General features: G+C 49.4%; 1 protein-coding gene across 7 annotated transcripts in view; it reads left to right on the top strand.

Annotated features, from left to right (window-relative positions):
- Positions 1-9,121, top strand: part of TSC22D3 (TSC22 domain family member 3) — a 64,176-nt gene extending 55,055 nt beyond the window's left edge. For 5 of the 7 annotated variants that reach the window (XM_054543967.1, XM_054543968.1, XM_054543969.1 and 2 more), the window contains 2 exons: positions 6,382-6,433; positions 7,583-9,121. In XM_054543967.1, coding sequence (XP_054399942.1) covers positions 6,382-6,433; positions 7,583-7,813 — 283 coding nt within the window. In that variant the 3' untranslated portion in view covers positions 7,814-9,121. 7 annotated transcript variants of the gene reach the window in all.
- The last annotated feature ends 4,122 nt before the right edge of the window (positions 9,122-13,243 follow it).

The raw sequence follows: 13,243 nt of genomic DNA, 5'->3' as shown, positions 1-13,243 counted from the left end.
TTGTGATGCTCACATGGGACTTTGGACGGGAGGAAGCTGAAAGGCGCAATTCATTGCTCCTGCCATCATTCGGTGCCAGAGTTTGCCCCAAATCAATCGCTAGAGCTGCTTTTCCAAGACAGTGTCCATCTCTCCACCAAGATTCTCCTTGGGCTCCCTCCCACTCATCATCGCCTTCTGCATCTGCATCTGCATTCTTCTCCCCATTTTCCTGCCCCTGAAATTCGGAGCTCTGGGCCCTGGCCATGCAGGGCAGTTCACATGATCCACAGAGAACAAGGCACTTTCTCTTTCTCTGTCTTTCCTTCTTGCTTCCCTCCTTCTGGACTTTGGGGATTTTCCATGAAACCAAAGTAACTATGTAAGTGGCAGTGGCCTTCCTGTCTATAGACTCCCACACTGGAGTGGAACCAGAAGGGAAGAGAGAAGATAAGCGAGAAGCAAGGACAAATTAAACCATGGCATTTCAGCCTCCTTATTCCTCCAGCCTCTTCAGAAAAAGGGACAAGTAAGTAATTAGAACTAGACAGTACTTCAGATGGAAGGGGCCCTCAGTGGAGGAGTAAGTGGGGAGGGATGTTTTTCAACCATCCCATTAACACTGTGTTAACGCTCTAGCGCTCAATATCCTTTTTGTATTTCCTTTTCCAGCTCCTAACCCAGTGTTTGCTTTGTGGCTTCTCCCGCACCTCTCGCATCATGTCTTTTTCCGCTTCTCCTGACACAGGACCCTGTGTTTTGCTGGCAACATTGCCGAATCTTTGGGTGGAACATTCCCTGTAGAAAATAAGGAAGACTTGCCTATAAATAGTTTCCTTCTGGCTGTGTGGTACACAGTGCTTCAAGTGTGACAAAAAGGGAAGTGAGATGTTCCCCCTCATCACCACCCCCAACCTACCGCACCCACCCTGAATGTGCTGTCCAACGCTCTGAGATCCTGCCCAGGGTTATGCCGCCCAGACTTTGCCCAGTCTCTGTTCTACTGTCCCATGGGAACCTGACGTAGGAAGGGCTCCTGTCCTAGAGAGTCCAGTCTGGCTTTTGAAGGGGAAAAGATGAATGGGAAATGCTGTGGCACTTCTTTCAGCTCAAAGGGAATATGCTGGTTTCCAAAGCCTCCTGAAATGAAGGGAATTGGCCCTGTCCTCATTATGCCACCCTCCATCTAGAAGGTCGCCCCTGAGAAAGGTAGGGTCAGCCATGTCTGTTTTGTTACTATGTCCCTTTAAGACTACAACTGAGAGCCAGCAAAGGGCTTGGCTCCTCAGTAAGGCGCTGTTGCCCTGTTGGCTCTAGGTCCAGCCTACATTGTGAGTTGTGGGATGTCAGAAAGAGAATTTGGCAACATTTATGAATGTTGGGGTAGCTGGGCCATTGAATGCCTAGGCCACTGTTTCGTGTTTGGGGCCCACTTCCACGGGACACAAGGACCCTGAGAGTCTCAGTATTGGATCAGATCATGCATAGGTACAGCACAAACTTCCACTCACTGAAAGGTTTGGCATAGCTATTCTGGGTGGAGAAATTTTCTGGTGTACTGAGGGTTAAGCAGAAAACTCTTTGGGTTCCTCCTCCTTCCCCCACCCCCACCCTTCCTACCCACCCTTATCTCCCCTGCCCTTGTTGTTGGAAAATCTTTTTTCTTTTCTTTTCTTTTCTTTTTTTTCTTTAGACAGAGTTTTGTTCTTGTTGCCCAAGGTGGAGTGCAATGCCACAATCTCGGCTCACTGCAACCTCTGCCTCGCGGGTTCAAGCGATTCTTCTGCCTCAGCCTCCCGAGTAGCTGGGATTACAGGCATGCGCCACCATGCCCAGCTAATTTTTTGTATTTTTAATAGAAACAGGGTTTCACCATGTTGGCCAGGCTGGTCTCGAACTCCTGACCTCAGGTGATCTGCCCACCTCAGCCTCCCAAAGTGCTGAGATTACAGGCATAAGCCGCTGCGCCTGGCCAGAAAATCTTTCTACAGAGACATTTAAGTCCATATTCTTCCCTTAGGGAGCCAGTGGACCCTGGGATCCATTCATTCTTTCCTAATGGAGGATCATAAGGTCTCAGGGTGATCACATCTCACTCAGCAGAACCAGAGATGTAGAGAGGATGAGAGCTTGTCTGAGTCTGGGCTGAACCTGGGACCTCCTTTCCAAGTCTTTTTTTTTTTTTTTAACTAAATCTTTGATACGAACTTGTTTTCTTATTGACTTCATTTTCCTAAAAGCTGAGCACAGCTGGAATAGGGGGAAAAAGGAGTTAATTAAGAGTGCCGGTGAGTGGGGCTCCAGGAACTCAAAGTTTGACTGGATTGTGATTGTGCTGCCAAGACTCCATACTTGATTTTGAATATTGTACACTCTCCTACATGTTCCATTCTGGAAGCCACCCTGTTAGATTAATGTCTCCTATTTCCCAAACAGATAGCTTTCTTTGAGGATTGCTTGGCTGCCCTTTGGAATGATGTGGGTGAGCATGGCCGTCTCATAAAGCTCATTTGGACAGTTGGATATTGTTCCAGTCACCCATTGCAGCTCTCCTTTGCCTCACGTGTCAGAAAAGCCAAGGCTCGCAGAACTCAAAGGCAGTCTCTGGACCTCTCTAATAGTAGGGCTGCTGCTTCTCACCCTTTCTTCCTCCTTACCACTCTGGCACCTCCAAACCCCCTACCAACTTCCTCAACTCACTCATTCAAGCCTCTAACCATTCAACAAACCTATTCCCTGCCCCACTGATCAGGGCAGTGGGAACAAATTTGATCTCTGGGTCAGGAAGACCCTGGGCTGCAGTTCTAGCTCTGTAATTTATTACCTTTGCCGCCTTGGGCAAGGTAGCCTCTCAGACCCTTGGTTTCTTCATCTGTAAAATGATGATAGACCTTGGGGTTGGTGGTGCAGCCAGCACAGTGTCTCCCATAGCTGATGCTCTATTAATAGTAACTATTATTGTCAGTGAGTCTCAGACTCAGTTTGCTTTTATAATTGAAGTATAACTAATGAACAACTCAGACGAGATCAGGTGTGTTCAGAGTGGTATGGCCGTAGACAAATTAATGATCAATTCAAATGCAGTTTTGCTGGGAACCTTAACCCTTTTGCCTTCCCTTCCCATGCCACCTGGATTTCTCTGCCTCTGTCTCCACATAAGGGAGTCCCTGTTGAAGGAGCTGTTTTTACTTCTGTCCTGTGCCCTGTTTTCCTGGTGGTGTTTTTCCCCTGCCAGCCCAGCTTATTTCTCTCTCCCCTTTTCTTCTCATCATCTTCCTTGGAATCTCGGGGGGAGGGGAAAGCAATAGTTGAGGAAAAATTAACAAGCCAATGAAAGGTCAGCTCGGAGACTTTCTGGACCAAGAAAACTATGTGGTGCGGAGGGCAAATTAATATTAATATATCAGGGAATTCCGATACCAGTTAAGCTCCTGATTTAAGAGGTTTTTTTTTTTTTTTAGTGAATGTTCTTGATGACCCATAACTATAGTCTGCACTTTGTTCTGTCTACTACACGTCTTAGTGCAAACACCGTGTTCAGAGAGGTTGTGTCTTAAAGTTAACAGAATGTCCTGAGATCACTATTGTCTCCCACCTAAAGTGAGATGAAGAAAAACACCATCCCGGGCTAGTGTAGCAGGTTTACTTAGTTCTTTTGGTCAGCACTTTGCAATATAATGGCTCTTGTACACATATTATCACCACTGGAATCCACCAATAGAGCACCACACCATAGCCAAAAATGTTGGCTGTTCAGTGGCATAACTGCCCTGGAAGCCGGGAGGAAATCAAGGCCTTCAGACTGCGTTTGGCTGGGGCCTTGGCCAGGGTGTTAGTGCCAGGCACCTGGTTAAGGTAAATGTCCTGAAGCAAATAATAATTACCTTCTTTGCTGATAAGAGGCCCCAGTACTTTTCCAATAGCATGATTGCATTAGGATCTTTCTTTGGACCACAGCCTGTGGAGCACTGATTCATGGGTACTGGCCTTAACTTCATCCAAACTATTGTATATGTGGTGGAACCCAGTGTTCTCCTTTGGTCCTGAGTTGGTGTAAATAATATTCGCGGTTGCATCACCTGTCCCTGCCGCTCTTGCTCCTTCTGGTGGCAATTCTGCTTTTGTCCACCAGGTGGCCTCACTTAGGAAGGAGCAGAAGAAAAGGACCTCAAGTCTCTGGTGCCTTTTTTTTTTCCCCTCAGCTTGAGGCTGAATATAAAGAAAATATATTTTAATGGAAACGTGTAACTTTTATTATGGAACAATGACCTCATCTTGTTTATGGTTTGGAGTCTGTTTTTCCTGAAGTACCCTCTAATGCTGTGCATGGCTGGGCCCATCACAGGGCAGGTGTTTTCCTGGGATCGTTTATATAAATGTATACCTTTGGTTTGGAGTGTTATTGTCATTCGCTGTTTTAAAGAAAAGTAACAAAGTTGTGTTTCTAAAAAATAGAGACACGGGATCCTGGATAATGTTGAATGTATTTTCTTCAAAGAGTAGAATGTGGAGACTAAAGAGAAAAGGGCTGGCATCTTGTGGTCACTCCAGTGCTCACTCCAATATGCTGTCTCCTCCTCACCTCCTCTGCCACCCACCTAGCTGCTCTCCCATACATGTTCATCCACTCACCTCAGCTCCCAGACACCCTCTCCACCATACATATGCATCTGTAGATTTGCATGGACCTGTGCATGCATTACATGCATGTCACAGATCTGTGCATGTGCCAGTCCACAGACAAGTACTCCCACACCTGAACATTCAGAGGAAGGGGCAAGTGGATGAGTGCTGGGGTTCAGGGCAGGTCGGCAGGCAGCTGGCTGGTGAGGGGAAAGCTGGGTTGATTAGAGAGTGAATGTGCAGGTGACAAAATATGTGTGCAGGGGAGAGACTGAGAGGGCAGTGACTGGGAAGAAGGTGAGGCCGTGATGGTGAGGGCGGGTGTTCAGGGAGTATGACATAGGAGAGCATGCAAAGCCATGGGGGCATGGTGGCTGCCACCTGAAGAAGAGCTTTTCAAACCAGCGCTGTTCTCTACTGAATGCCCTCTGCCTCTTGTTAGGGCATTTGTATTTCTTATTTCTCTAGAAATCAGCTCCAGTTTGGTTTTTATCGATCTCCAGAGCCTTCTTTGGAGATGCCAGTTGGTACAAGAAAGCGCTGAACTGTTTACAGTCCCAGCCTAAGGTTCAGGGAGGGGATGTGGTTTAACTGGGCCACAAAGCCCGGTACAGGACTCATTTGCATGGCCCCTGACGCCATGTGACGCAGCCGGCTCCTCCTATATAAAGAAGCAGGAGCCAAAATATCTCCGAGTCTGGGTTGGACTGGCGGCCGTGGAGTTTGTGACATACGAGGTGACACCCCTCGAGTCACTTCCCTTCAACTCCAGCTGGAGCGCCCGCTTGGCTTTGGGTTCGTTCTGCAGCCTTCGCCCCGCTCCTAGCCTCAGGGCCGGACTCCAGCGCAGAGCCCAGCCCAGCGCAGCCTGCCAGCAGCCGCCCAGCCGCCCAGCCCCGCACGAAACCCGGCCAGAGCTTCCTAGCAGCCCGAGCCATGAACACCGAAATGTATCAGACCCCCATGGAGGTGGCGGTCTACCAGCTGCACAATTTCTCCATCTCCTTCTTCTCTTCTCTGCTTGGAGGGGATGTGGTTTCCGTTAAGCTGGACAACAGGTAACCGCTGGCCCCAGCTCCGGCGCCTACCGAGCCGGGGCGCCGGCCGGAGCTGGGCTAGGAGCCCGATCTCTGAGCGAGCTGTGTGCCGCCGGTCCCCGTTCCCTGCGGTGCAGCATCCTGGGAAGGGGCGGGGGGGACGGGACGCAGGAAGGGGGGGGTCACCGCCGCTCTGGGATCCGTCGTCGAAGCGTCCCTGCGGCCGCTGCGCCGTGAAAACCAGCTGCTGCAGCCGCAGAGGCAGCCGGAGGCAGAGGGGCGGCGGGCAGGGGCCAGACAGGGCTGGGCAGGGGGCTGGCCGAGCGCCGTGCGCCGCTTGGGAGAAGGCCGGAAGCTTACCAGCCGAGAAGGAATTCCTAGCTAGCTTCAGAGCCGGGTAGGTTTGCCTGGGACCTTGTAGGCCGGCGGTGGGGGACTCCCCGGGTCGCACAACCCCATTGTTTGCATATTGCCCGAGCAGGCCACGGTGGCCTGCGCGCCCCAGGACTCGCAAGCAGCTCCGATCGGTTGGAACTCGGGGCGGCGGCGGCAGCGCTGAGCCGGCCTGGATGAGGAGATGCAGCTTCCTGCATCTGGGGACAAACTGTCCGGAACTCTGGGCCAGGGAGGCGAGAAAGAGAGAGGAAGAGCCCAGGCAGATGGAGGACTTTGGCCACAACTGCCATGTACTCAAAAGTAGAACCGAGTGGGTAATGGGTCGCCTTGCTTTTTGTCTTGGCAGTGCCTCCGGAGCCAGCGTGGTGGCCATAGACAACAAGATCGAACAGGCCATGGTGAGTGGCATCACTGCGTCATTCTCATCCCCTGACTTAGCTGCTGCTTATGTAACTCTGGGCAGGATTGAGCGAATGGGTGAAAAAGCCCTTAGCCAAAACCCTGAGGAAGCCGACTGCCTGCCTCCTATCTCCACTGGAGGTGGAGTCTGATTAGAGTGGCACCTTTTAGGGCATTTCCAGTCTTCCCTTCCTGGGCTCCCTCCTTTCTTTCTCCCTCCTCCATATCAGGTCTTTGCCGCAGGCTCTGACTCTCTCCTGGGCCTGTTGTTGGGCAGGGAGCTCAGACTCTTGCATTTGTGTGCATCGTGCAGCTGGCAAGGGGCAGAGCTCATTGGATGCAACAGCACTGCAGTGCCTCTGCAGATCCTGGACTGGGGTCAGGAGTTGGGTGGAAACAGGAAGCGAAGCACCCCACCCCTGTCCCTCTCCTTACCAGGTAGAGGTCATACTCCAAGGAGCAGCCACAATGGCTGCAGAGGGTTAGGGCTTCAGCGGTTGGGAGCCACTTAATTGTGCCCTGGAGCTTAAGGACACCTTCCCTGCCCCCAGTGCAGTCATCAAATTCAGAGAGGATGCCGCAGTTCTGTACCTTTCCCCAAGGCCAATGTCCTGTGTGCTAACTGGCCGGCTGCAGGACAGCTGCAATTCAATGTGCTGGGTCATATGGAGGGGAGGAGACTCCAAAATAGCCAATTTTATTCTCTTGGTTAAGATTTGTACAGCAGACAAACAGTATGGGATGCATTGCAGGTCTCCCCTTCCCCCAGATCTGGATCAGCAGCAGCAGGGGCTTATGTAAAAAGGGGGACATAGCAAACCACTGGCAAACAGCAGAAGTGTCACCCCAAAGGCCCCTCAGCAGCCAACTTTGAAAGTCATTAGAAACTTGCAGGGGAGAACCTATCTAGTTCAAAGCTGGGCTCTCAACTCCAGCATGAGCCAAATCATGTAGCTCTCCTGAATGAGGGTTTAAGTGCTTCAGAGAAAGGTGAATGAGGAATTGGACTTGCCAGACCAGTTCACTGAGGGAAGGCTGGAGGGCCCTGGCATTAAGGACAGCACAGGCACACCAATGACAGAGCAAAGGTGCTGCAGAGGGGCCACGATGGCTAAGGAATGGCTTTGTTATGATTCCCTCATTGGCAGGATCTGGTGAAGAATCATCTGATGTATGCTGTGAGAGAGGAGGTGGAGATCCTGAAGGAGCAGATCCGAGAGCTGGTGGAGAAGAACTCCCAGCTAGAGCGTGAGAACACCCTGTTGAAGACCCTGGCGAGCCCAGAGCAGCTGGAGAAGTTCCAGTCCTGTCTGAGCCCTGAAGAGCCAGCTCCCGAATCCCCACAAGTGCCCGAGGCCCCTGGTGGTTCTGCGGTGTAAGTGGCTCTGTCCTCAGGGTGGGCAGAGCCACTAAACTTGTTTTACCTAGTTCTTTCCAGTTTGTTTTTGGCTCCCCAAGCGTCATCTCACGAGGAGAACTTTACACCTAGCATAGCTGGTGCCAAGAGATGTCCTAAGGACATGGCCACCTGGGTCCACTCCAGCGACAGACCCCTGACAAGAGCAGGTCTCTGGAGGCTGAGTTGCATGGGGCCTAGTAACACCAAGCCAGTGAGCCTCTAATGCTACTGCGCCCTGGGGGCTCCCAGGGCCTGGGCAACTTAGCTGCAACTGGCAAAGGAGAAGGGTAGTTTGAGGTGTGACACCAGTTTGCTCCAGAAAGTTTAAGGGGTCTGTTTCTCATCTCCATGGACATCTTCAACAGCTTCACCTGACAACGATTGTTCCTATGAAGAAGCCACTTGTGTTTTAAGCAGAGGCAACCTCTCTTTTCTCCCCTGTTTCGTGAAGGCAGGGGACACAGATGGGAGAGATTGAGCCAAGTCAGCCTTCTGTTGGTTAATATGGTATAATGCATGGCTTTGTGCACAGCCCAGTGTGGGATTACAGCTTTGGGATGACCGCTTACAAAGTTCTGTTTGGTTAGTATTGGCATAGTTTTTCTATATAGCCATAAATGCGTATATATACCCATAGGGCTAGATCTGTATCTTAGTGTAGCGATGTATACATATACACATCCACCTACATGTTGAAGGGCCTAACCAGCCTTGGGAGTATTGACTGGTCCCTTACCTCTTATGGCTAAGTCTTTGACTGTGTTCATTTACCAAGTTGACCCAGTTTGTCCTTTAGGTTAAGTAAGACTCGAGAGTAAAGGCAAGGAGGGGGGCCAGCTTCTGAATGCGGCCACGGATGCCTTGCTGCTGCAACCCTTTCCCCAGCTGTCCACTGAAACGTGAAGTCCTGTTTTGAATGCCAAACCCACCATTCACTGGTGCTGACTACATAGAATGGGGTTGACAGAAGATCAGTTTGGGCTTCACAGTGTCATTTGAAAACATTTTTTGTTTTGTTTTGTTTTGTTTTGTAATTATTGTGGAAAACTTTCAAGTGAACAGAAGGATGGTGTCCTACTGTGGATGAGGGATGAACAAGGGAATGGCTTTGATCCAATGGAGCCTGGGAGGTGTGCCCAGAAAGCTTGTCTGTAGCGGGTTTTGTGAGGGTGAACACTTTCCACTTTTTGACACCTTATCCTGATGTATGGTTCCAGGATTTGGATTTTGATTTTTCAAATGTAGCTTGAAATTTCAATAAACTTTGCTCTGTTTTTCTAAAAATAAACTTGGTGTCTGACTGAGTATAAGCTGACTGGGTGGGAGAGGCCCCTCACTCGGTAGGGGCTGTTTTGCTGACCCCCTGAATATCCCTTGAGCACCCTGTCAGTGCCAGGCCTATGCTGCAGCCATGATCTCGTGTCATCTGCACAATACTCATATGAAGGACATGCTGTTTGCCCTCACTGTCTGGATAAAGAAACTGAGACTCAGTAAGTTTAAGTGACTTGCCCAAAGTCACATGGCTATTATGGGAATTAGGACTCAAGCCCAGATCCTTCCTCTCTCTCCTGCTCCACTTTCATATGAGAGCTGCGGAGTGAGTGGCAAGGTGACTCATAACACACAATCATAGCTTGAGGGGGTGATTTGGGAGGAAAGATACCCCCAGGAAGGCCCAAAAGAAACAGGCAGGGTATACATAGGAGGGAGCAAGAAGAGCGGAACCAAATCAACAGGCGTGGGCCTCTTCTCTCTTCTGAAAACATCACTGGGGTCACTTAATGCATCCTCCTTAATACCAATCCACATGTGACACTTGACTTGGCAAAGGAGCTAAGAAGGCTCTAGTAACAGAAGGAGGGAGACTGTATGAGGTAGCAAAACCACCCCCCTTTCCTTTGCTCTTCCCCCTACTTCCAGCCAAGGAAAGATGTCCTCAGTCCCTGCTGAAAGTTCTCAGGGACACTGCTGAAAGTTCTCTCACCAAACCCACCAACCATGTGGGTAGGGCCAAGTCTAAGGCTCCTGGCTCCAGAGTCCTTCCTCCACCTCTCTTTGGGGTTCATTATCACCCATCACCCTTTCCCAGCTCCATGTCCCCAGCATCCAGAGTCCTAGCATTTCTCTGAATGGTTGTTGATGAGTGCTTAGTGTCTCCTTTACCACGCCCTAACCTGAACTTCCTCTGGACCCTGAGCTGTGTTCTAAGCCCACTATGTTCCCAAGGGAAACTATCACCTCTCTTCAAGTGACTCCATTCCATCTCAGCTTCTGGTAGCATATATACCTATCCTTTTCCCACTTGAAATTAGGGAAACAGAACTCCCTGATTTTCCTGAGCCACAAACCTCAAGGTGTCTTGCCCCCTGCCCCTTACATCAACCACTGCCTAAATGTAATCAAAATGACATGCTTCTTCCTCTGTAAAGGTCATACATGTTGACATTTTGGGTTTTGTTTTGTTTGGTTTGGTTTGGTTTGGTTTCTTTGAGACAGGGTCTCACTCTTGTTGCCCAGGCTGGAATGCAGTGGGGCCATCAAAGCTCACTGCAGTCTCAACTCCCTGGGCTCAGATGATCCTCACCTCAGCCTCCTGAGTAGCTGGGGCTACAGGTGTGCACCACCACTCCTGAATATATATATATTTTTTTGCATTTTTAGTAGAGATGGAGGTTTCGCCATGTTGCCCAGGCTGGTCTCGAGCTCCTGGACTCAAGCAACCTGCCTGCCTTGGCCCTCCAGAGTGCAGGGATTATAGGCATGCGCCACTGCACCCAGCTGACCTGTTCTTTTCTAATCACCAAAACCCTTCAAAACCTTGCAAACTCCTGCTTGCTGGCCTCTCAAATCCCAATTTCCCCACCTGCTCCCAACCTTGCTATTCATAATGCCAGGTTCATTATGTATACCTGCCAACTGGTTCATGGCATGCAGATTCTACAGCTGCTGGTACAGATACAAACTTCAAAAGAGTGCATTCAAAGCCCCCTGGCAGCCATTCCTCACCCTGACCAGCTCTCCCAATCCCCACTTACTCCCAAATCCCGCCCCCCTTTCAAAATTAGCTCAGAGACTTTGTGGCTATTTGGTTCATCTTCTTTAGACTTCCCATGCCAGACTTGCAGCTGAATGAGAAAAAGCAGATGAAAAAAGGAAACCTAGAAAATAGCCCAACAACGCCCCAAACCTCTCTGGTCATCAAGCCTTTCTCTACAAGAAAGGGGAAAAAACTGGCCCCACAGTCACATAGTGGTAAAGAGAGAACAACTTTGTTTCCTAGGCAACGCTGACTAAACAGAGACAAACACTGCAACTTCTGAGGCCACAGCAGTTACTAGGCTAGATAAGAGGAAGTTTGTAGATGTTTCTTAGTCACATACAGGAGCAGCTTTCTGTTGTTGTTTCTCCACAGAAAAGCAACTAAGGGTGCAGAAAGGCAAAAGAACACATTGTTCCTGGAAAGACTTCCATGGGTTTTAGGCTTCTGGGCTCAGCTGGTCCAGCTGGACCCAGAACGAGGAAAATAATAATGAGGCTTGAAGCAGTACGCATCCCCTGCCTGCATTTGCCACCTCTGCATGTGCCCTCCCATCTATTCTCTCATCTCATCCTCATGGAGGCTTCCCAGCATAGCAGCAAGGATCACAAGAGCACTGCTCCCTGGCCCCGCTTCTGAGTACAGAACATTCTGTTTCCTGCCCTTAGAAAAAGAGGCAGTTATGATTTACCTCCATTTGACAGACGAGAAAACTGAGAGCCAGAGAACTTAGTGCTACTCCCATGGCTCCCACATGTCCCATGGGGCAGTGGTTCCCAACCTTAGTGACAATATGGGCCCTTTTTTTATGTCGAAAATATTCTCAAACCTCCCCCAACTCTATAGTACTTGAACTTTTGGTATTCATAGAGAGAGAGAGAGAGAGACGCAGGGGGGCGGGGCAGGGGGGCAGCGGCGGGACACATAATTACAAACACTGACTGTGAATTCAGTGGGCCTTAAAGGAATTAATTATATTCACTACAAAATCAAAGACATGGATTTGAAAGCTAAAATAACAATGCATATATTAATTAGCTAGATTGAGCCATTCCACAATGTGTATATATTTCAAAACATCACAAATGCATACAATTTTAGTTGTGTCTGTCAATTTAAAGAAAAAGTAGACTAGAACAGAAATGTGGGTGATGGGTTATTTCCAGAAAAGGACTGCTTGGGACACAAAGTGTGAGGCTCTCAAGCTGGGGATGGCCACAGAGGAGGGTGTTCCAGAAGGGCTCAGACAAGGAAGCCAGGGGCAGGGCCTCTGGGACCTGGAGTATCAGCAGAAGGACTCCAGAAAGACCATAGGAAAAAAGGTGCATGATCCACTGTCCCCTAAGGTATTGTGAAGTTGGCTGGGTGTGGTGGCTCACTCCTGCAATCCCAGCACTTTGGGAGGCCAAGGCGGGCAGATAATCTGAGGTCACGAGTTCAAGACCAGCCTGGCCAACATGGTGAAACCCCATCTCTACTAAAAATACAAAATTAGCTGAGCGCGGTAGTGCATGCCTGCAATCCCAGCTACTCGGGAGGCTGAGGCAGGAGAATTGCTTGAACCCAGGAGGCGGAGGTTGCAGTGAGTCAAGATGACGCCATTGCACTCCAGCCTGGGCAACAAGAGCGAAACTCTGTCTCGAAAAGAAAAAAAAAAGTATTGCAAAGTTGCCCTCACATCATCCACATCATCAATCTTATTTATTCTGGAAAATCTTGCTTTCAACTCTCAGCACCTCTCCTCCTAGTTGGTTAGAAATTAATGGACATAATTACAGCTTTGTAGACAGCCCAGTTCCTCAGGTTATCTCATGTACAGGAGCTTGTTGAAACCCAAACACTTAATACTTAACCGCCTCCACAAGATCAGGCAAGGTTTAACAGAGAACTCGATCAGTTAGGTATTCCAAGCAGACATGGTTTCCAGAGATGAGCTGGCTGAAAGAGGAGGTGATCATACTAATTACTAATAATAGCTAACACTTACATGGCACTTACTTTATGCTAGAAACCGTCATAAGACTTTTTACATCTGTTGACTCTTAATCCTGTCCACAGACATATGAGGTATGCCCTATTGAGATCACCATTCTACACATGAGAACATGAAAACACTACGGCACAGAGAGGTTAAGCAACTTGCCCAAAGTCATACAGCTGGTGAATGGCAAAGCCCACATTGGGGGGAGGCAAGATTAATGCACTGAGAAGAAGGATAGAGAATCTGAACAGTTTTCATAGTTCCTCCAACGTAACCAGAAGTGTTCCAGGGCTCATGGTGGGAAGGGGGAGGTAGAAGAAAGTCCACCCCAAACTAGCAGAGGGACTAACATAAGGAAAATAAATGACTAATGAGCACGGGAGGGGTGG

This window comes from Pongo abelii, chromosome X, assembly GCF_028885655.2.
Source record: "Pongo abelii isolate AG06213 chromosome X, NHGRI_mPonAbe1-v2.0_pri, whole genome shotgun sequence".
NCBI lineage: Eukaryota > Metazoa > Chordata > Mammalia > Primates > Hominidae > Pongo > Pongo abelii.
The sequence above is the reverse complement of the archived record's forward strand: the minus strand, read 5'-3'. Positions and strand labels throughout refer to the sequence as shown.